General features: G+C 35.5%; 1 protein-coding gene, 1 non-coding gene and 1 pseudogene across 5 annotated transcripts; 1 reads left to right on the top strand and 2 right to left on the bottom strand.

Annotated features, from left to right (window-relative positions):
- Window positions 1-644: 644 nt before the first annotated feature.
- On the bottom strand, window positions 645-20,339 carry AT1G58602 (LRR and NB-ARC domains-containing disease resistance protein). 2 transcript variants are annotated; one of them, NM_001084273.3, is made up of 9 exons: window positions 20,194-20,339; window positions 12,605-12,809; window positions 8,035-8,184; window positions 5,638-6,534; window positions 5,401-5,547; window positions 2,906-5,308; window positions 2,772-2,815; window positions 2,535-2,660; window positions 645-1,642 (listed from the first exon to the last, which is right to left on the bottom strand). In NM_001084273.3, the coding sequence occupies exons 4-6, from the start codon at window positions 6,524-6,526 to the stop codon at window positions 2,928-2,930; spliced, it is 3,417 nt and encodes a 1,138-aa protein (NP_001077742.1). In that variant the 5' UTR covers window positions 6,527-6,534; window positions 8,035-8,184; window positions 12,605-12,809; window positions 20,194-20,339; the 3' UTR covers window positions 645-1,642; window positions 2,535-2,660; window positions 2,772-2,815; window positions 2,906-2,927. The 2 variants fall into 2 exon arrangements, with proteins under 2 accessions (NP_001077742.1, NP_683441.1); NM_148600.3 differs by having other exon boundaries at window positions 1,619-1,923; window positions 20,194-20,320.
- AT1G58561 lies at window positions 13,447-18,018 on the bottom strand (annotated as a pseudogene; the record flags this gene model as incomplete). Its single annotated transcript has 1 exon — window positions 13,447-18,018.
- A 2,462-nt stretch (window positions 20,340-22,801) lies between the features above and the next one.
- AT1G58590 lies at window positions 22,802-23,749 on the top strand. 2 transcript variants are annotated; one of them, NR_143586.1, is made up of 3 exons: window positions 22,802-22,936; window positions 23,084-23,210; window positions 23,395-23,534. It is a non-coding gene; the product is annotated as an other RNA (non-coding RNA). The 2 variants fall into 2 exon arrangements; NR_143585.1 differs by having other exon boundaries at window positions 22,816-22,936; window positions 23,082-23,749.
- The last annotated feature ends 173 nt before the right edge of the window (window positions 23,750-23,922 follow it).

The raw sequence follows: 23,922 nt of genomic DNA, 5'->3' as shown, positions 1-23,922 counted from the left end.
ATTTTACCTTAATAGCTGTCTTAATTTCAATTTACCTGATTCGTTTCGTCTTCTTCCTCCAACTTGTCTATGATAACATTTCTCGGAAAATAATTGTAACCTTTACAAAATCAAATTCATATCTTTTAGATGATAAAACTAAGACCACTTCCAAGGATGTATTTTTTTTTGTGGGGTCCAATAGTGTATTTTAAAGGATGGTTATTAACTTAAAAACTATTAAAAATAAATTAAAACTGTAAATTAATTGAAAAACCGGTTATAAAATAATAATTTATAGATTCCCTGTCGTGACAGCGTTTGGTTAGTTGATGATTGTTTTGGTGGATGAATTTTTAACAGAGTAATTGTTTTTAATATATTTATGATTTACAAATCTGTATTTTATATGTTTTTTCTTATCATATAGTATGTTTAAAATTTCATGTCATGCAATTGCTTATTTTCTCTTCTGTTTTTTCTGTTTCAGCAAAAAGTGTATTTCTATTTCTTCGAATTCTTTCTCTTTATTTCTTTGCTTCCATGATTGTGATACTTTCTTCTTTGACTCTTTTTCTTTGTCTTTTTTTGTTTTGTATAAATGTAAAAATATATTCAAACAAAAGCCTTTGTTGTTGTTGTTTGATAACTTCTTCCTCATTTTTATTTTTTAAAAAAACAAAAACAAAAGCCTTTGTTACAAAGAATGCATCCTTATTTAGAGAGTTTTGAACTTAAAACAAAGTGATAGAGAGAGAAAAAGTAGAGCTTCTCTACTTGTTATGGCCGAGCTTGGAAGCAGATGTGGAGGCCATCATCAAGCTTCCTCGAATCAAGTTGTTACATAAATGAGATTCTATTTCGGACCGTTCTGTCTATGGTGGATATGAGTGGCCGTGGAAGATCTCCATTTCGCCTTTTATTCCTTTTTTGCAGGTAAAGAAGATTGTAGCTTGGACCAAGTAGGAGGATGAAGCGGATAGATCCCTTTATCGTAGAATCCGAGATTAGATCAAAGATATTACTTCATTGATTTCAAATATGGTACACGAAGTTATTATTGAAAAACTTTTGTAATGGTTTAGCAACATATACTGAAGCTGATAGACAACATATCATGGGACAACATGTCACTCCCACAAACCAAGCAAGATCAGCTCTTGTGCCAATAATGGCAAATACAACACTACCAACATCACTTAAGGATGGTAAAGACTTCATATTATCCGTTTGGTCTCTTTGCTCTTCTTCTATGAGTGCTAAAGAAAAAAAGTTCAAATTGTCTTCTGAGTTCCCTCAAAGCGCAGGACGTCTTTAGGGTAACTGGTCACCCTTCTTCGCAATGGCCATGTAGAACCCGAAACAAAAAGCTACATGGCTTGCGTTTTGGATGCACCACTGTTTGATCCAGGCACCAACCTTCTCCCTCGTGTCCAAGCTCTTGAGATGGGTTGTAGGTGCGTTGTTGACGGTGTTCAGCTCCGTTGGTCTCGCAACTGGGAAGTATTCCAGATAGGCCAACATCTCATCAAGAGTCTCCCAGTTATATCACCCCCGACGCTCTTAAAGATAGGCAACACCGCTTCCAAAAGGGTTCTGTAGCTTTTCGCCTTTTTAACTTCCGGCTCAAGGAACGGGAGCTTCGCCGCAGCACTCCTATAACCTGCCTCAACCATAAGCTATGAATTAGGAATGATCCAGCAAAATGAGAGTTGAGATCGACATATCATCATCAGTCAAACCAGCAAACATATAACCAATGTTGATATAAATATTTTTGTTCTTCTGTCATGATACTTCAACATAAATCATAAAGTATGATCGATTATACAACACACACACACACATCAAGAAAACAATGAAAAGAGTTTAATATATGTATAAATAGGCAGATGACCAAGATTCACTTGGGAAGAGATTCTGATAAGGTAGCTTCAACCTCGTCTACAAAACAGAATAATGAAAAAAAGTCAATCAAATTCTCTCTGTTGCTTTAACGATGAGCTTGAGAATTTGACATTGTGTCCGAATTTAGCAGACATTAGTCTCAACATAGGATATGAACTTCTCTGTTTACCCGTACAAATTCACCCATAAAATTCAGATTCTTACTACACACAAAAACAGATAGTGAATAAGAAATTTGTCCATGCACACGGCAAGGCTTGAAAAGCTAAACAACTTTTCCCCTGAACTCTCTGCATGTAAGGAAGTAATATGAAATTTCAACAAAGTTTTTAGTAAGAAACCAAGATCATCTACAACTACAGTAAAAGGTACAGTATGAGCTAAACAAATTTTGCAACTTTGCAAGCTAGAGTTCTTGACTTCAGAAATAAGATTATGAGAGTTGAGTAAGTCACTATGTCATCTCTTAACCATTTCTAATCACAAGGTATTACTACTAACATTCAGGTTATGAACATTACATAATATAGTTTTATATGAAAGAAATAGACCTTGAACTGAAGATACTACATAGGACTTTGTAAGAGTAACGAGAGAAATGACTATAGGAGGAGAAGATTATCATAATGATCTGAAAGCTTACTCACATCATTTCTCCTATGAAAATGTTTTATCCATCAAAATGGTGTCCAACATTCTTCAGGTTCAACATCTCGTCGTGAAAAATAAGGTGTCTTGTTTGATTAGCTTCCTACCTGCAACTATCTTCCGACCTGCAAAATGTTCTTGTTTGGTGATTCTAAGCAGAAAGAACAAGATTATTCAGGTCTCTTGTTTGATAAGCTTTTCTTTGAAAATTTTAAAGGCAATGATCATGAGATTACCTGATTTTGGGTGGAAACAGAGGCTTATGAGACTCCTGGCTCTGCTGTTACATATCTCGTCAAGCATAGTCACAGTTAGACAATTCATCGAACACCATCAATGCAGCTCTTTATGTGTACATATATATACATACTCTGTGATTGCTGAGAGCATTCCTAGTCGTCGAATTCAACAGAAGGAATGTGTTGGACTTTGTAATAATCTTCTCCTCCTTCCGACAATCTCTTCTTCCATCTTTTTGATACTATCAAATTTTTTAATGAATAGATAAATCGCAGCCCATCAGGAAGCTCCTTTAAGTTTGGACAAACCCCGATATAGAGAGTATGAAGAAGGGGCATGGAGCCTTGTTCTACTATCCACTCTTCCCACTCTATTTCCCGTATTGAAAGCTTCTGCAATTGAGGAAACCCACCGCCCGAGCAAACCATTCTCTTCCCACTGAAAGATTGAAACAAAGAAACATTTTTCAAGTGAAGCAGCTTCTCTAGAATCCGCATTGGATCCTCCTCCACATACATACCGAGTAGAAATACGGTTGTAAGGTGAGAAGGGAAGTGTTGTTCACCAGGAAGCTTTGGACAATGCCAGATATAGAGAGTATGAAGAAGGGGCATGGAGCCTTGTTTTACTATCATCCCCTCTTCCCATTCCTCTACCTCAGTTAAGTGAAGATTCTGCAATTGTGGAAACCCATTAGGTAGCTTCTTTAACTTTAGACACCTACGAATTTCTAGAGTATGAAGCCGTGGCATGGAGCCATCCTCAACTATCCACTCTTCCAACCCATCTAGTTCAGATAAGTCTAGCTTGTGCAATTGAGGAAACCCACCGCCCGTGCAAACCATTATCCTCCCACATAGTTCAGATAATGATAGCTCTTTCAAGTGAACCAATCTCTCTAGAGTTGGGATTGGATCCTCCAACCCACACTTTTTTAGAGATATGGCTGTAAGGTGAGAAGGGAGGTGTTCATCAGGAAGCTGCTTTAATTTTCGACAATCAAAGATATTGAGAGTAAGAAGAAGTGGCATGGAGCTTTCTTCTACTTTCCAATCTTCCCATTCCTTTAGTCCGCTTATTGAAAGCTTCTGCAATTGAGGAAACCCACAGCTCGAGCAAACCATTTTCTTTCCACTGAAAGATTTATGCCCTAATTCAAGCTCTTTCAACTGTAGCAACTTCTCTAGAATCGGCATGGGATCCTCTTCCAACCGACAATGTTGTAGATATAAGGTTGTAAGGTGAGAAGGGAAGTGTTGTTCTTTAGAAAGCCTAGGCATATACAGTTCCAACCTTAGCCTTTTGAGATGAACGAAATCAAATACGATCCCCGCTTCCTTCGTCCTCATCTTAGAACCGAGATCATCTATTTCAAGTTTTTCCAGGTATTTCAATCCACCTATAGATGCAGCTAGAGTTTCTAAACTCGTCTCCTCAATTAATTCGATGGTGAGCGTTCTCAGCCTGACCATACCACGAAGATCCTCCAAGCTGCTATTCTTTGTTGAGAAATTCTCTAAAGTCTCCAATTTTACTAGATTACTCAATTCTAGTTTTGTCTTCCTCTCGATAAGGCTTGGTAACGCAAGGTATCTCAGTTCTTGCATCCCCATCAAGACATTGGGCACAAAGTTGGATCTTGATGATAATGAGATATGTAAATTCAGATAGATCAACAACTTCAGATTTCCTAGTGAGTAAGGTATATGAGTTACCTCTGCATACTCTAAGCTCAAGTATCTTAAGTGGATGAGCTTTCCAATGCAAGAAGCTAACTTCCCTCCTTTCAACTTGGCTTGAACGAGATCTAACACCCTTAGAAGTTCTAACCTTGTAAAGCTTGAACCTGCCATGTTCCAACTTCCCAAGGTAACAACCACGAGAGATCGAAGTTTTGGATTGTTTATATCTTTCTCAACATGTAAAGTAGTAGGATATTGGTAGACAAGCCTGCGAGATGTGACAGTAGACTGAAAATTTGCAGTTGAAGGGGGGTTACTGGTAATTTGTAGGAAGTTTTCTTCTTTAGCTTTTAACAAACAAACTTCTCTCATCATGTCATGCAAATGACAAGTTTCAAATCTCGAAGTCTTTACATCTCTTTCGGAAATGACCATATTCCTCCTCACCAGCTCCTCTATGTAGACATCTCCAACATCTCGAATGATTTCTCCATCGTAATGCCTAGGTTGGAATATTTCTTCTGCAGCCCAGTAATATGACAAATTCTCTACCTTTATCTCATAATCTTCTGGAAAATGGGCCAAGTAGAGGAAACAATGCTTCAAATAACTTGGCAATTCTTCAAAGCTCAAAGACAATACATAGTTACATGAATTGTTGTTGTCGTCATTAAAGTTAGTTCTTCCTCCCACGAGATGAGATCCAATATTCTCAGATAATCTTCTCCAATCATGCGATGTGTATTTTTCAGCTAACATACCTCCTAACACTTTGATAGCCAATGGTAGCCCTCCACAATGTTCGATCATTTTCTCACCCAACTTTTCCATTTCCTCATCAATCTCAAATTCTGCACAATGTCATCACTTTGTTAAATTATTTTACAGGTAGACTAAAAGACCAAGATACTGACAGAATAAATATGCAGAAAACAATACTTACCAGATGCATCATTTATAGGAAATGCTATCCTTTGAAAAAGTTTCCAACTGTCATCAGTCTTTAGGCATTCTGGTTTAAAGTTGAAATATTTTGTATTTGTAGGCGCAACGATACTCTCATTTCGAGAAGTAAGCAGCAGTTTCCAACCTGCCGATCACAAAAAGAAAATAACACTAAGAGTTAGCTAGATTATTAAGTATGACCACTAGCTAGTCTGTGTACCACAAGAGGTGTCACCTTTTGTCGGTGGAAATATTGGCTTGATTACTTCCCAATCTTCCTTCTTCCATATGTCGTCAAGGACAATTAACGACTTAGACATTTCCAACAATTGATATAGTTCACGTTGGAGTGTATATTCTGTCATCTCCAAGATTTTCTTTTCTTCTTCTTTGGTTTCTTCTTCTTTGGGTTTGAGATCCCCCAAAATATTTTGCCATACATTCTTCAGGGTAAAATCTTGTGAAACACTCACCCATGCTAGTTTATCAAACTTCTTTGTAACCATATCGTGGTTAAAAACTTGTCTAGCAAGGGTGGTTTTACCGAGACCACCCATTCCAGTTATGGAAACCACTTGATAGTTATCTTCCTCCACAAAATATCCAACTAACTTTTTAACATTTTCCTCCAACGCCACAAAACCACTTTCATTGTCCTTAGGAAATGTTCGTCGTATCTCCCTTTCTCTATTACGTAGAGGATGCATATAGTCATCGACAATCATTTGTTGTACTCCAAAACTCTGCATATCACGTATAACCCTGGTGATCCTCTTACTTACGTGTCCGATATATAATGCAATTTCCCTGCGATCTGGAACAATGCAAGTAAGTCTTTTGATATGCTTCCTGATTCCACTTGTTGTACCAAGCTTTTCCTTTTGTACAAATGTTTCGAGTACATCCTCTGCGTCATAAACAATATCCTTTATCTCCTCCACACAGTATCTCACCAATGCGCTTGTGTGTTTCTTGGCATCTGCATCTTTCAAAAACGACTTTAGCAAGTTTAGATCACTTTTTAGTTCAGCTACTTGATCTTCGACTCCCTGAAATAGCGTGTATTCATGGCTCAGTAGGTCCCAAAGCTTGTTTACTGCAAACGACACAAGTTCCCCTGCCATAATGGCTCCTGCTTAAGTAGTATGAAAATATGAGTCAAGCTACGAAATATTGATGTGGTAAAGCAAAACAACGTTAGATTTTATATGACACACATCGATCTTGGTTATATTGTTCTCACATAAAAACTCATGCATTGCATGGGAACGTTTTATATGATGAAATTCACATAAAATAAAGAAATAATTTGTATACACAATATTATATGTTAGAGTTTTAAGCTAAGAAGATCCATTGCATAAGTTTCTATAATCATTAAGATGAAGACTCTCTTTGAAACAAGTACTTTGAAAGTCTGACGTTAGACTGGACAGAAACATTTTAATAAAACGTAGTTAAGATTTAACAATACCAGTGAGATATAACCAAAACTGCTATTAATCTTTTCAAGTAATGAATTTCTTCGCATACGGCTTATTTTTTTGTTACTCGACTTATATTGATAGTTATTTTAATTATATTCAAGCTCTCTGTCTCTTGCACATCCAGATGCACTTAATGATGTTAATATAGGCTAACACATCCTAAATATACCCATCTTATTTCAAACACACCCCATTTACTCTAAACTCATTTAACCCCATTTAAATTTATATTCCATTTATCTTCCCCATTTAAATTATCATTGACCCACTTAAACATATTTAGACCCATATAAGTATATAACATAATATAATCAATAATTATTTAAAATTTACAGATTTTTCTAGGTGAATATATTTTTTTGGCAAAAAAGGAAATTTTGGCGAGAAAATACAGCTTTTACGGTTTTGGCGAGAAAACATCAATTTACAGCTTTTGGTGAGAAAACGTCGGTTTATGGTTTTGGCGGGAAAACGTGAATTTCAATTTTCGCTGAAAACACATTTTTTGTGATTTTGGCAGGAAGACATTTTTTACGGTTTTGGCGGAAAAACGTGGTTTTCAATTTTGGTGAAAACCACTTTTTGTGATTTTGATAGGAAAACATTTTTTACGGTTTTGGCAGGAAAACGTCGGTTTACAGTTGTAGCGGGAAAATGTGATTTTCAATTTGTGGTGAAAAACACTATTTTGTGATTTTGGCGGGAAAACGTGGTTTTACGATTTTGGCGGGACAACGTGATTTTTAATTTTGGCGGAAAACACTTTTTGTGATTCTGGTAAGAAAACATTTTTTACGGTTTTGGCGGGAAAACTTCGGTTTATGGTTTTGGCGGGAAAAGTCGGTTTACGGTTTTGCCGGGAAAACGTGATTTTCAATTTTGGTTAAAAACACTTTTTTGTGATTTTGGCAGGAAAACATTTTTTGTGTTTTTGGCGGGAAAACGTGATTTTACGGTTATAGCATAAAAATGTCGGTTTACGGTTTGGCGGAAAATGTCGGTTTACGGTTTTGACGGAAAAACTTGATTTTAATATTTAACCCAAAAAGTGAAGTTAAGTAGAATAATTTAGTTTTAATGTATTAAGTATTAACATTTTTATTAAGGATAACTAATATATATAAAAAAAAGGCTTAATTGGGTACCTATTTATTTGTTTGAAACCCTATTTAATAAAGGGTAAATTATACACAGTAGCCGTTGACCATGTTTTTACTGCAGGATTTGGCAAAGTGGATGGAGTCTTCCACCATTAAGTCATTCAGCCAAATTCGACGAAAATGCCCCTGAACCATCTAATGACGTACAGTACAGACGGACGAGTTAGTTAGGATCGAATGGACGTACAGTAGATAGTTAGCTTATTAAAATTAAAAGTAATATTTTCATTCTCACTAGTTTTTACAGTTTTTATTTTCTTTTCCATTTTATAAATATTTATTATTTTTATACTTTTAGTTAGAATTCATTTTTTTTTATCATTTAAGACCCACTTTCATATTTTTATTTTTATTAGTTTATTTATTAATTTTCTATATTAAAGATAATTCAAGATTAACAATATCTTGTACATATTTGTGATTTGTACGTAAACCGTTGTAATTTGTACGTATACGGTTGTAATTTGTATCCATATATGTACATAAATATTGAAATAATTTGTATATTTACGTTTAAAATAATTTTTGAATATAAAAACAAAATATTCAGTCCATGTACTAATTATTCGAAAGGTATTAAATTTATATATCTGAATAAACTGTCCCATAGTTGAAAAACCAAAATTTTATCCAAAACAAACTGAGAATCGAATGGGTATCCAAAATATAGTTATACACTTAACATAAATTATATTTAGATTTTTATATTCCAATTACTCAAATTACAATTATAAAATCGAAGTTAACGTACATTTATCAAAGAATATGTACGTACACTACTAATGATGTACCTGGTGCATTATGTAAAGGTGAATGTTTTACGTACACGAATACATATAGGCATGATAAATGTGAAATGAATGGTAATGGTGTACAATTTACTATTGGAAGATCGGTTTTATCTCAATTAGAGTACGATTCGTTGAAATATTATATATACATAATCTAAATTAAATATACAGAGATATATATAACTTACATAATAACTTAATTTGGATTTCAAAAAAATAAAATTAAATGTTATACCATTTACGTTCCAATAATTTTTTTGTGTACGTACGTAGTATTAGATTTATGTGATTTTGACATTTTTAGGATGTGACTGTTTGGAGTGGTCGTACACGTGTACATGTATCTCAATATTATCGTGTACGTTTACGGGTTTAGTTTAAAATTTTATTTATTCTCAACAATTTTAACTCATCAACAAAGATGTACGTACATTATTATATATGTACGTACATAACATTTTTCAAAAGTATGAGGAACAACTATACGTATTTTGACCATATATTTTTATTTAATTATTATATATGAATAGATTTATGGGAAAACCCCAATAAATATCTCATCTAATCGAAATTACCAAAGGTTTATAATGTACAAACATAATAATTATCGTGTATGCCGTCTTTACAATAAAATAAAATCTAACAAACTTATTTCTATTTTAAATAATATTTTATTTATTATCATCGGAAAACAATTCACGATTAGCAATATCATATACACATATGTACGTAACGGTAATAATATATACGTATACGGCAGTAATGTGTACGTACACGGCAGTAAAATGTACGTACACGGTAGTAATGTGTGTATATATGTACGTAAATATCTAAATAATTTGTATAATTACGTTTCAAATATTTTTTGACCATAAAAGCAAAACATTCAAATCATGTATGAACAACACATGAAAAAAGTACATGACACTGACATATATATTTATATATTAAATTTGTTGTTGTTGGTGGTTAAATATTCATTATAATTCGTATCATATACATTCCACTAAATAATTTCGTGTACGTACATTATAAATTAAATATATATACATGAAGAAATTCGATGAAGAGTATAACTGTAATTTTCCAATAATCTGCAACCTGAGTATCCTTTTCTGCACGTGAGTATCACTAATGAACATGTTTTTGATTGAAAAAGCATCAATCATTTAGAAAAGATTAAAATCATTCAATCATTTGTGAGTCCTAACCGAAAAGTAAGACATGATTTTTAGAATAATATAAGTATACTACTAACTATGTATCTAGTACAGTATAGAAAGGTGAATATTTTACGTACATGAATACATATAGTTATGAAAGATCTGCAATTTAGTATTGGAAAATCGGTTTTACCTTAATTAGAGTATGATTCGTTGAAATATCATATTTGCATAATTTATATTAACATATATAGTCATACAAATAACTTAATTTTGATGTCAAAAAATTAGATTAATGTTGTACCATGTACGCTCAAAAAAATATTTTTGTGTACATACATAGTATAAGACTTATGTGATTTAGGCATTTTTAGGATGTAACTGTTTGGAAAGGTCGTACACGTGTACGTGTATCTCAATATTATCGTGTACGTCTATGGGTTTAATATAAAATCTTATCTATTCTCAACAAATAATATCGTATAACATAACTCTTACAAAAAAATATCAAAATAACAATTAAATAGAAATAACAACATCAAAGAATAAATATCATATATATCGTACTAAATACATAACATTTAGCTAACTCGCCGTATGTACCATCGTAGATACCAAACATTATAAAGATTCGTAATAGAACCATAATTCTCTTCAACATAATCACATATAATTTTATTGTAACATACTAAATATTTGATCCTCTTGTGTTGATAGGTTCTCATCTAAACAACACTAATGCGAACAGTTTTTTTAACATAGTAGGAATCTAAGGTGTAAACATTTTTGTGTCACTTTATCCAATCCGATAAGTAAAATGTGAATATTATATACATGATGTGGGACCTTGTTGATGAAACTAACATTGAGTTAGAGATGAAAATACAACAAAATCATATTTGAGATACCAATTGTAGATGAAAACGATGAGAAAGTAGATGAGGAAGAAGAAGTCGAAGACGATAAAGAGAATGAACAGAAAGAGGTTGGGGATGACGAAGAGGACGTTGAAGATGACAATTAAAAACGATAGTAAAGGTAGTAGCAAAATTTACATTATAATAGATGGACTGAATTTTTGTTAAGAAATATAAGACATGACGTGTTAGAGATTTTGGTGACACTCTACTTACCGTGGAGCTAATATGAAAATTCAATTAATTAAAAGAGTCGTGTACATATACTAATGAATGTGTACGAGATTGAAAAATCATCGATAATTTTGATGAGAATTATGAGATTCAACCATTTGTGACTCATAACCAAAAGGGAAGACATCATTATTAAAAGAATTCGATGATGTAGTCAATGTCCGACTTGATGAAATAGAAGTATAAATGAGTATGACATGAGAGACATTGTAAGTTCTGAGTATGTTTAGAAACACTTATTTTTTTTTTGCATATAACAATGTCTTCATCTCCAATAGGACTTTCGTAGAATATACTCCCACAATCGCCAATATTGGTTTATTATTATATCAATAAATATATTTCAACAATTTTAACTCATCAACAAAGATATACATACATTATTATACATGTACATACATAACATTTTTAAAGTATAAAGAACAACTATACATTGATTATATATTTTATTTAGTTATTATATATCCATAGATTTTATGGGGAAAACCCCAAAAAATATCACATCTAAACAAAATAACCAAAGATTTCTAATGTACAAACTCAATAAATAATTTTATATGCCGCTTTTAAAATAAAACATAATCTAACATATTTACATGTCTACATGTACGTACACTGTAAATAATAAATACGTACACATAAGAAATTTAATAAAGGGTATAATTGTAATTTTACAATCGTCTTCAACCTCTGTAACCCTAATTTTTCAGCAGCTTGTTAACATTATCTCAGAAATCTTATTTTTTTTAGATTTACGTTTTGAATGCTTAATACATCTAAATATTGTACATTTAACATATTATAAATTCAAAAAGCTAAAGAGTTTGAGTTTTGTTTAATTATCCATTGGTTAAGTCAATTCTTTCGGAAGAACATTTGCTTTCTCACCGGAATTTACTTTCATTTTTTTCGATTTCAATTATACATGAACACAAATCTGGGTTTTAGTTTGAAACATTTGTTCTGCAGCAAAAAGTTTTGATTTTATTATAAATTTTTAAAATAAAAGCGTAACCAGTAAAACAAATCAACTGAACATGAATAGTCACAGTTGCAGTTGTGTTGAAGGGTATTTTGGTCAAGTTCAGCTCAAATGGCTAAAATGTGATTGGCCCAGTCCACTTTGCCAGTTGATGAAAGAAAAATTGAAATAAGTAGTAACGGTGAAAATAACTTTTTAATAAATGAGTTTAGTTTGGGTAACCCATTTAGCCCCATTTAACTTTTTTCCCTAAATGAGTTTAAATGAATGGGTTTTGCATACCCAAATTAACTTTTTTCTCTTACTCATACCCATTAACTAAATGGAGTTTGCATACCCAAATTAACATCAATAGATGCACCTATCCAGGATATGGACAAAAGTTTAACTCGACAGTGCTAGAAAGATTTAGAGAAAAATAGAGATATCTTTCACCGTAAACTAAATTTGCTAAGAAAATTGACTAACCTCTTGATGGTGTGAAAGAATCTAGTAAGAAGAGAGTTGCTTGATACTGCTAGACGCTGGACTCTCGTCGTTTTTGGAGAAGCACACCAAAGTCTCTGGTTCAGACTTTCCAACTCCTAGTGATGGAATTCTTAAAAGGACAACTTCTTTGTATCAACCCATTTCCTATCTTATTTAGTCTTGAGTAGTAGTAGTCCCCGAATTTCTGTGGACAACAAAATATACAAACAGTAAAAAAAGAAAGTTTCTATAAGGAGAAACAGAGTATTGACATTGTTTACATAATTTTGGACTAATCTAGTGTTGAAACAAACCACAAAGTATTATATACATCAAGAAAATATAATACGAAGAGTTTACTATTATTATTGTTGTTATTAGGATAAACCCGCGATGTCTCGGAAAAACTCATTTTCAACAAAATTTTGTATCTATACATTAAATTACCAAAAAATATTTGATTATATACTTATTAAACTTGGGAATGAAAACCATAACCAAAGAATCAAACCGAAGCGTAGAGGGTTACGGTTAAGTTCTATATGCAATTGCTGTCTCCAACGCATCATCACTTCTCAATGTCAACATGTCAAATGTGACAAAACTCACAAGTACCAACTTCTTGATGTGGAAACGACAAGTTCATATATGCCTTGTTAGATGGGTATTACTTGGCCGGTTATCTTGATGGCTCAACACTGAAGACAAAATCAATCCTTTTAGGTTTTCATTGATAGTTTGCTTAAAGCTTACAACTTGAGTTTGAGAATACTTAAATACAAAGGTGGAGACTTAGCTAAAACCCTAGAGACATTGGACAGATGTCATACATCAAGTTGAGTCTTCTGAATCAAGGGTTGAGAAACGATTCTCGAGCTTTACGTTGAACTGCTTTGCCGTACAAGAGGTCGTTGTCTCCTTATTGCCAGCTCCACTTTTGTCATTACTTGAGGAAGATTCTAGACTCTGTTTACTTGAAACAGATGACCGTTGCCTCCACTTCTGCTTCTTGGGCTTGGTTTGTGCGAGGCCCATCTGTTTCATTTTCCTCTTTGCTCCATTAGCCGAAACGACAACGTATTGTCGTTTGCCAGAGAAAGCCTCTGCTCTTACCTGTATTGTGTTGATACTCCCCCTCAAACTTGGTGTAGGTGGAAGAGATACACCGAGTTTGCTCCTTAGGCGAGAGAAGGCTTCATACAGCAGAGACTTAGTGAAGATATCAGCAATGTTGTCATGACCGGGAATGTGCTTCACCACAAGAGCTTTGAGAGCGACTCTTTCTTTGACAAAATGATAGTCGATATCAAAGTGTTTGTTCTCGCGTGAAAGGCAGGGTTTGCAGTAAGATAGACAACAGAAAGGTTGTCACAGTATAGCTCAGGAGTGTTTGGAAGTGGAATGCCAAGCTCCCGGAAAACTGAACTGAGCCACAAAATTTCTGAAGCCGCATCAGTTAAGGACCTGTATTCAGCTTCAGTGGAGCTTCTTGACACAGTTGGTTGCTTCTTTGAGGACCAAGATATCAAGTTTGTTCCCATAAAGGCACAAAGTCCACCCACTGATCTTCTTGTAACCTTGCAATTACCCCAATCACTGTCGCTATAGGTTAGGAGATCCGTTTGTGAGTGTTCATCAGCATCACTGTCACTGTAAGTGTGCAACACAGTTGGTGATTCACGAGTGTAAGAAACTCCCATCGTTATTGTACCTTTGATGTATCTTAGAATACGCTTCAGGAGATTGAAATCATACATGGTTGGCTGGTGCATCTTTTGGCACACGAAGTTGACAGCAAACTGTATGTCAGGTCTCGTCAGAGTGAGATATTGAAGCTTGCCTGCGATGTTCCTGAAGTAAGTGGGATCAGAGAACAACTCTTCTTGATTCGATATTCTGTCAAGTTGAACCGGGAGAGGTGTGGGCAAGGGAGTGCAGTCTGCCATCGAAGCTGCAACCAGAAGATCCTCTGCATACTTCTGCTGAGACATGAACAAGCCGTGTTGATGTTGTTGGACTTGTATACCCAGAAAATAATGAAGCTGCCCCATATCAGTCATTCAAAATTCTTTGTTCAATGTTGAGAGAAGTCTTGTTAAGGTCTGAGAGCTGTTACCAGTAATCACCATGTCATCAACATAAAGCAACAAGAGAATGAGGTTGTTGTTGTGAGCATAGACAAAGAGAGATGGATCAGACTTGCTGCAGATAAAGCCAAATTCCATAAGAAAATTACTGAATTTGTCAAACCATGCTCTTGGAGCTTGCTTCAGTCCATAGAGAGCTTTGTGAAGCAGACAAACATGATCAGGTTTAAGAGGATCCACAAAACCAGCAGGTTGAGCCATGTACACAGTTTCCTTTAGATCACCATGTAAGAAGGCGTTTTTGACGTCCTCTGTTTGAGTTCCCAATTCAAAGCAGTGGCGAGATGAAGAACTAACCTGACTGTTGGAGTGCGGACCACAGGACTATAGGTTTCAAGATAGTCAATTCCCTCTTCTTGAAGAAAGCCTTTTGCCACTATGTGAGCTTTCAATTTGTTTAGTGTACCATCAACATTCAATTTTGTCCTAAAAACCCATTTGCTCCCTCACACATTCATATTAGGAGTGTAGGGAATGAGAGACCAAGTATTTGTTTCTGAGCAATTTCCAATCTCTTCTTTCATGGCTCCATTCCAGCCTGGATATTTTAAAGCTTCTTTCACTGTTGCAGGTTCTGGATAAGAGACTTTGTGGGAGAGAAAAGCATATCTCGAATTGGGTTTGGAGATTCCTGCTTTGGCCCTTGTAACCATTGGATGAGTATTGTTGTCTGGTACCTGAACTGGAGGAGCAGAGACCGAAGAAGCACCACTTGCTGAAGATAATTGAGAGCTGTCGCCAATAGAAGCAGAATCAGAGTCTGTCGTACGCTCAGAACTCCCATTTACATCAGCAAGTGATTCATCTTGAGGTTGTTGAGAGCTGCTGATAACCGATGTAGGATTGACTTGTTGAGGAGAACTTGATAGCTGTCTTCTTTGAGACAATGGAGGAAAATCATGATTTGTGAACAATGGTGAAGGAGAAGCAGAACGTTGAACCTGAGGAGGTGCCTGAAAGCTTTGCAGCCAAGCTGTAAGAAGAGGAGTCATTTGCTGCGGGTGATGATCTTGATAGGTTGAGGAAAAGGGATAAACATTTTCATCAAAAACAACATGTCTGCTAATGTAAACTCTCCCTGTTGGTGGATATAAGCACCTGTAACCTTTATACTTTTCATTATATCCAAGAAACACACATTTAAGTGATCTAGGATCAAACTTATTCTCAGTATAATCTCGAAGAGTAGGAAAACAGGCACATCCAAAAGATCTTAGAGCTGTATAATCAGGTACCTTCTTGTAAAGCTTCTCATAAGGTGAAACTGATCCCTCCAATATTTATGTGGGAAGGAGATTAATCAGAAAATTCGCAGTAAAGAAGGATTCAACCCAAAACCTTAATGGCACTTTACTCTGAAACAGCATAGATAATCCCAACTCAACCAAATGTCTGTGTTTTCTTTCTGCTAACCCATTCTGCTGAGGAGTATGAGGGCATGAGATATGTTGTTGAATCCCATGATCTTGGAGATGTTGTAAGAACTTTTGACTTATAAACTCTCCCCCCCCCCCCCATCACACTGAAAAACTGTAATCTTTTGACCAAGTTGATTTTCAACAAGCTTGTGAAAGGCAATAAAGGTTGAGTAGAAATCTGATTTCAACTTTAAAGGATATATCCAACTGAAACGAGAGTAATGATCAATGAAAACTGCATAATATCTTAAACCTTGTACAGAGATAACAGGAGAGGGTCCCCACAAATCACAATGAACCCTCTCTAAAGGTCTGTTTGCAGTAAAAGAGGAAGAAATAAAGGGAAGTCTTGAGCTTTTTCCAAGCTGACAAGCTTCACAGAGAAACTTTGTAGTCTTGTTGATAGAGATGGATTTAGTCTTGACTAGCTGCTGGAGAACTTGTTGATGGGGGTGTCCAAGACGCCTATGCCAGACTGCATCACTTGCTGAGTTCTGCCGAGTAGAGTAAAACGCCTTGAACTTATTATCACTCTCCAGACAGTAAAGACCATCACGTGTGCTTCCCATTATGAGAAGCTTCTTGGTTTCCTTATCATTGATACTCACACTATCAAAGTCAAACTCAACAGTACATGGGTAGTCTCTAGTGAGTTTTGACACAGACAACAAAGATTTCGTTACACTGGGACAAACAAGCACATCAGTTAAAGGTACAATACCTGATGGAGAAGCCAAATTTGTGGAACCAGTGTGAGTGATGGGAAGAAAGTTACCGTCAGCTACCATCACTGCATCTGAACCGTGATAAGGCTGAGACTGTTGCAGAGAACACGGGCTATTTGTGACATGAGCAGTAGCAGCTGAATCAGGGAGCCATTCATTACCATTCTGATCTGTAACATCTGTGATTCTCATTGCAGCTAAGGCAAGTGGAAGATCCTCATGCTGATAGCTGTTGTTGAAGCGATGCCAACATTTCAGAGCTGGATGACCCATCTTTCCACAGATCTGACAGACAATAATACTATTGCTACCTGACTGAGAGTTGCCAGAACTAACTGATGAAGAGATTTGCTGGTGGAATCCTCTGCCACGAGTGCTGAAAGCACCTCTGCCTTTGTTGGATCTCCCTCTGCCTCGGTTGTAAGAGTTGTGATAGTAATCAGAGGAAGGAGAGTTGCTGGAGGTTGTGATGTTGAACGCAACATGTGGAGAGATAGATGTTTCCTCAAGATAACCTTGCAGTCTGTCGTCATAGCCAGTGAGCTTGGGAATAACATCTTCAAGGGTTGGACCGGGTTGAGTATCAATGGAGTTCTCAATAGTGGTTTTGATTGGTTCATACTCACGGCCTAACCCATTTAAGGCAGCAAAGATCTTCATTTTCTCTGTTACAGAACTTCCTACGGATGCTAGTTGTTCACAGATTTGTTTGAGATCCTTAAGATAGACATCCATAGACTTATCCTTTTTACTAATATTCTGAAGACGTCTCTGAAGCTCAAACAACCTAGAGGAAGAGATCTTATTACAGTGTCTAGCAACAGAGAGCCATACCTCATGAGACGTTTTACAGTCGACGGCGACGCTGAGAAAGTCTTCTGAGAAAGAACCAAGCAGCCAGGACTTCACTACACTGTCTGTTTTGAACCATGTGAAGTATTCTTGGTTTGGAGAAGAGGAGGTAGAACCATCGATGTCGGAGACCACACTTGTTGTGTTCGGAGCAGGGATGGAGCCAATGACAAACCCTAGAAGCCCTTGGCCGTCAAGAAACGATTCAAACTGAGATTTCCAGAGGATGTAGTTCTTTGAAGTGAGAGTAACGGTGACACAATTTGAGATGTTTAGAGAAGGGAGTGAGTAGAGTTCCATGGATCTATTCTCCATGAGCTCTGATACCATGAAGACAAAATCAATCTTTTTAGGTTTTCATTGATAGTTTGCTTAAAGCTTACAACTTGAGTTTGAGAATACTTAAATACAAAGGTGGAGACTTAGCTAAAACCCTAGAGACATTGGACAGATGTCATACATCAAGTTGAGTCTTCTGAATCAAGGGTTGAGAAACGATTCTCGAGCTTTACGTTGAACTGCTTTGCCGTACAAGAGGTCGTTGTCTCCTTATTGCCAGCTCCACTTTTGTCATTACTTGAGGAAGATTCTAGACTCTGTTTACTTGAAACAGATGACCGTTGCCTCTGCTTCTTGGGCTTGGTTTGTGCGAGGCCCATCTGTTTCATTTTCCTCTTTGCTCCATTAGCCGAAACGACAACGTATTGTCGTTTGCCAGAGAAAGCCTCTGCTCTTACCTGTATTGTGTTGATAGACACCTCTACCTGCTGAAACGGTCATCGTTAACGCGATCGTCACTCCTAACGCTGCCTACAAACACTGGTTATATCTGGCGTGCGCACTTGTGGGATTTGGGCTTAGATCCGCCGACTCCCTACTTAGAGAGAACCGAGTGACTGCTGAAAACGTAGAAACACACCACCCTGAGAAAACCTTTGCCATAACACTAACGGAGAAGCTAATCACACTATTAGACTCCAACCTTCCCACGCCGAAAAACTTAACAGGAACCAACAAACTCACACCATCAAAATGGCGTCTCTGTCGTGACCAATACGAAGGGATCTTGTCTTGCCTCACCCAAAATTTTGACAGAACGCTCCTTTGAGAGACCGTGTTGCCGTCCTCGGAGCAACTTCTTCTTTTCAGGGAAATAACCGCATGATCAACAGAAGGAGCTCCACCACCGTTACTAACCGTCTAGAGTCATACGACCTCACCACACTGCAGTTCTTTTTAGAAGAACAACCACCACCCAACTGTGAATCCAAAGAATGAGATCCACGTAGGATTCAGAGAGGGCTAGGACAACCGCCCTCAAGTAGTGTACCGCCTCAAAGAGGATGAAGCTTAGAGCGTCGGGAAAGGAACCTCTTCGAAGAGAATTCTCGCCACCACCACCAGCGAGGAATGCTTAAGCAGAGGATTTGTGATTGATGATGTTTTTTTTCTTCGAAATCTTGCACAGAGGTCCTGACTAGAAAGTAGATCGGCGAGAGAAAAATAGAGGGGAGTCCTCTCCAGTCACGGCAAGGAGGGTCGTGAACTGGAGAGGCAGATCTTAGTATGTTAGGGTTGTCTCTTTTGTTTTCGAGAGAGATAACATAAAGGAGCATGTTTAGGACTTAGGCATAATATCCGAATCCGAGCATCCAATCCGAATCCGGTCCAAAAAAACCGATCCAAATACGAATCCAAAATTTCAAATTACCCGAACTGGTTCAATATTTCTAAACCCAAAAATTCGAATTCAAAGCGGATCCAAACCGGTATCCGAACAGGTATTGAACATATCCACAATTTAAATATATTGTAATAATGTATAATTATTATTTATATTTGTAGTAATCTAATAATCAAATCCAGTATACGGATTTTAAGATATTTAAAATATTTTTGGTATTTAATCTACTTTTGAGTATTTTGAATAAAAAATGTTCAAGAATTTCAGATATTTATGTGTATTTTCGAGTAGTTTGAATAGATTTTGTTGTAAAAAAATTGATTTTTGGGAACTTCGGATAATCCGAATCTGAACCCTTAAATTCCAACCCAAGCCCGATCAAAATCCAAAATTTACAAATACCCGAACATGTTATATACTTCTAAATCCAAAAACCCAAAAATCTGAAATACCCAATCCGAACTTGAACGGCTATCCCTAAGCATGTTAAAGACCTACTTATGTTAATATATTAGAAATACTCTTTTTACGTTACCTCGTTTCGAAAATGCCTCTAGTTGCTGTTCATTTTCAATTATAATACTCTTATTAGGAATGCTGTTCATTTTACAAGATTTTAGAAATATATTGAAAAGTTTTTATAGTCAATACTCAATAGTTTAAGAGATAAATTTAAATATTCTTCATAGGAAACAAAAACATTTGCTAAGAATAAAATTAATAAATAAAAATAAATAAATAAAAAATAATAAAAATGACTAACCTTTTGAATCTTGATCGCGCCAAGGACTCCACTCGTCGACGTTTAGGAAGAAGAGGAGAGATGCTTTGATTTTTGAGAATTCCTCTTAGGGAAGAATCACACATATGTAAGTATGTCTCTCTGCTTCAGACTTTTGAAAACTCTCCATGTGATGGACTTATTTTAAACCACAACTACTTTAAAATCCACCCATTTTCTATCTTAATAGCAGCCTTACTTTGAATTATCTTGATTCGTCTCGTCTTCTTCTTCCAACTTGTCTCTTGATACATTTCACAGAAAGTAATGGCTAGTGGTCCCCGACGACTATATAATGAAAGACATTTCAATGAGTCGTCGGCTACTATAATTATTGGCATAGTAAGGCTTGTTTTTCTAATTTTCTCCGCTATGAAACTTGAAGAAGGAAGAAATCCACATTTTGGGCTATTTCACCAAAGAAAATATATCTGCCAAAAAGCAATAAATGGCAAGCCAAAAAGAAAGAAAGGACAAGATAATGGTCATGAACACCTTTATTTCAACGGTTAAGCATTGTTTATGATCATCAACATGACCTGAAAGCAGTGGAGATTATTAAACCAAAAACAATAGATTAAATCCAACGCAATTTGACTTACCGAAGAGACAACATACAAGCTCACATCAGTTTTACTTGCTAGTCAAGTATAAAAATGAAACGACGGAGCTTCATCAATAGTTGATTACACAGAATTGATTTACCATGGGCGAAAAGTGTCAAATCATCCATGCGAAGCACGAAACTGCGTTTTGTTTTGCTAATTTTTTGGCATAACACGATGACATTTGGCATCATATGTACTTTTGACACTTGTCCACCTCTCAATTATTTCTTAATTATCACTTTCAATCAATTCTTTAAAATCAAATTTGTAACGTCTTTGTGTTTTTGAGTTGAAAGAGGTAACGACAATAGGAATTCTAACGCAATTTTGATTCCTTAATTAATACCATAACTGATAGTAATTATTACTCTTGATTTTGCATACATATTTGACCTCTGAACTCTAATCTCCTTGATTCCTTAATTTTGAATGCTATATATATATTTTCTCCTCATCTTTATTTTGTGTATTTATATTCCAGTTCCCCATAACTCTAGCTTCTTATCATTCAATCTCTATCAAGATGTTTTAAAGGTTTGCTCTCAAACTCTATTGATTAATTTCCCTTTTCCATGTCCTGGAAATCAAAGTGGTTAAATCTTCTTAGATTTGTATTTTATTTTGTTTCATCTCAATTGCAAACGTATATGATGATGATTCGTATTTATTCAGTTTCTTTCCCATTAGGCCATAACTATTCCATAATGCTGAAGGGCATTGATGGTGGGAAGAAGAGTTTATCCGTTATCTATTCGTTGGAAGAAGAGTCGAATATGGACTTAGAGATGTTAATGGTGGGTTAGAACCCACTGGGTACCCAAAACCCACATAAAATTTTAAGTCTATAAATCTACTTTTTTTGAAAAAAAAACACAGGTTTAAAATGGGCTGGGTACCCAAATAAATAAAACCCATATGGGTTTATTTCATTGGGTTATGGGTACCCACGGTTTTTTTTAAGTCATTTTTCAAGTGTATCAACATTTTCGCGTCAATTTTTTTTTCTACATTTTTCCGCCAAAACCGCGATTTAACATTTTCCCGCCAAAAACGACATTCAATATTTTCCCGCCAAAACGCAATTCAACATTTTCCCGCCAAAAACAACATTCATTATTTTCCCGCCAAAACGCAATTCAACATTTTCTCGCCAAAAACGACAATCAACATTTTCCCGCCAAAACGCAATTCAACATTTTCCCGCCAAAAACGACATTCAATATTTTCCCGCCAAAAAGCAATTCAACATTTTCCAGCCAAAAACGACATTCAATATTTTTCCGCCAAAACGCAATTCAACATTTTCTCGCCAAAAACGACATTCAATATTTTCTCGCCAAAACGCAATTCAACATTTTTTCGCCAAAAAACGCGATTCAACATTTTCCGCCAAAAACGACATTGAACATTTTCCCGCCAAAAAGGAGTTGACATTTTTCTGTCAAAAACGCAATTTAGAAATTTCCCGCCAAAAATGATATTCAACATTTTTCCACCAAAAACGCAATTTAACATTTTCCCGCCAAAAACAATATTCAATATTTCCGGCCAAGAAAAGGATTTGACATTTTTCCCATCAAATTTATATGTAATACAGGAAATAAATACAATTTAAAATATATTTATAAGCAAATTATAGATACAACATACATATAATAGTATATTAGCAGTTAAAATAAGGGAGAGTTGCATAATAGAGCACTTTAAAGGAAAGTTTATACGTTTTACACACTTTAGAGGGAAAAGGCACTTTTCTAATTCTTTTAGTGAAATTGAGACCATTTTACCCCTGACTAATAAGAAAAAAGATAATAAGCTTTTGAATTTAGATTCTTGTCGGTTACAAACAAACAAATATGTGACGTACGTGAGTGGTTGGATAAAAAATTTAGTTATTTTCTTTTTCTCAGCGATGGAAGTTCTATTAAGATCTGATCGATCACTTTTTTTTTTAAGGCAAATCTCTTTATCTTTACTTTTTTTTTTCTCTTTCCTTGCTGAGTATGTGTGGTGATATAGAGTTTGTGTGGTGAGAGCAACAATGGAGTTTGTGAAGATTGTGTAGCTTTTGTACTTTACATCACGGAGAAACCTCTCTAGATTTTGATTTTGTGTAGGTTTGTTTCCTCAATTTTACGAACAAAATTATAAATTTTGTTGAATTTTGTAAATATCTGATTCATATGAGCGAAATTGTGTTTCTAAAGACGACGAGATCTGTTGTAGATCTGAACTCCCTCGTCCCTTACTATCTTTTGTTTCAGATTTAGTGCAAAACAACGACAAAAGAGGCGGTGATGACGTGACACAACTCCATAAATCGAAAACCAGTTCTGATTGATTTCATCTTCTTCTTGAATGAAGCTTTTTTGATTTTTTTTTGAATCACTGGTACAGTTCTGATTTACTTATTTTTGGCCAGTTATATATGTTAGTTATACAAAAAATGAATTTTGATTGAATTTTTTATTGGCCAAGTTATATATGTGAGCTTGATCAAATTCAATTTGTTATAGTCATCGAAGCCAACAAAATTCGAAAGTGAAAACATAATAAGAAAGTTTGTTTCCTTTAGTTGCCATTTCAGGCGGTGAGAGAGTTAGCACATCGTGTTTTGGGTTGATGTAGGAAGAACGAAGAGAAATCTCTGGACTTGAAAAATCATGGAATCTTTGCTTTCACAGCCGATGCTTTGCGTTTATACTCTAACGCTTTACAAGTATCCATCCACAAGTGACCATTTCATGTTGAACATATAGTTAGAGTTATATGGATCCTTTACATTTTTCTATTGACTTAATCATATCCAAAATTGTTTATGGATGTTGTTGGACGCACCCGACCATTTATAGTCGTCCATATGGATAAACCAATTTGTAAAATTACATATGAACACAAGTTATATGAAGGGAAACTCAAGTTAACACCAACATATTAAAGCTTGATTAACCGCTACAAAGCTTTTGCAAAAAAAGCTCAGTTAACCTAGACATGAATACTAGATCACTATATGATTACAATAAATAACTAGCTTTACTAACATGAACCAAAATTAGCAAAAGCCCTCCACAACGTTGAATGTCATGAAGCTATGTCCACGTAA

This window comes from Arabidopsis thaliana, assembly GCF_000001735.4.
Source record: "Arabidopsis thaliana chromosome 1 sequence".
Taxonomy (NCBI): domain Eukaryota; kingdom Viridiplantae; phylum Streptophyta; class Magnoliopsida; order Brassicales; family Brassicaceae; genus Arabidopsis; species Arabidopsis thaliana.
The sequence above is the reverse complement of the archived record's forward strand: the minus strand, read 5'-3'. Positions and strand labels throughout refer to the sequence as shown.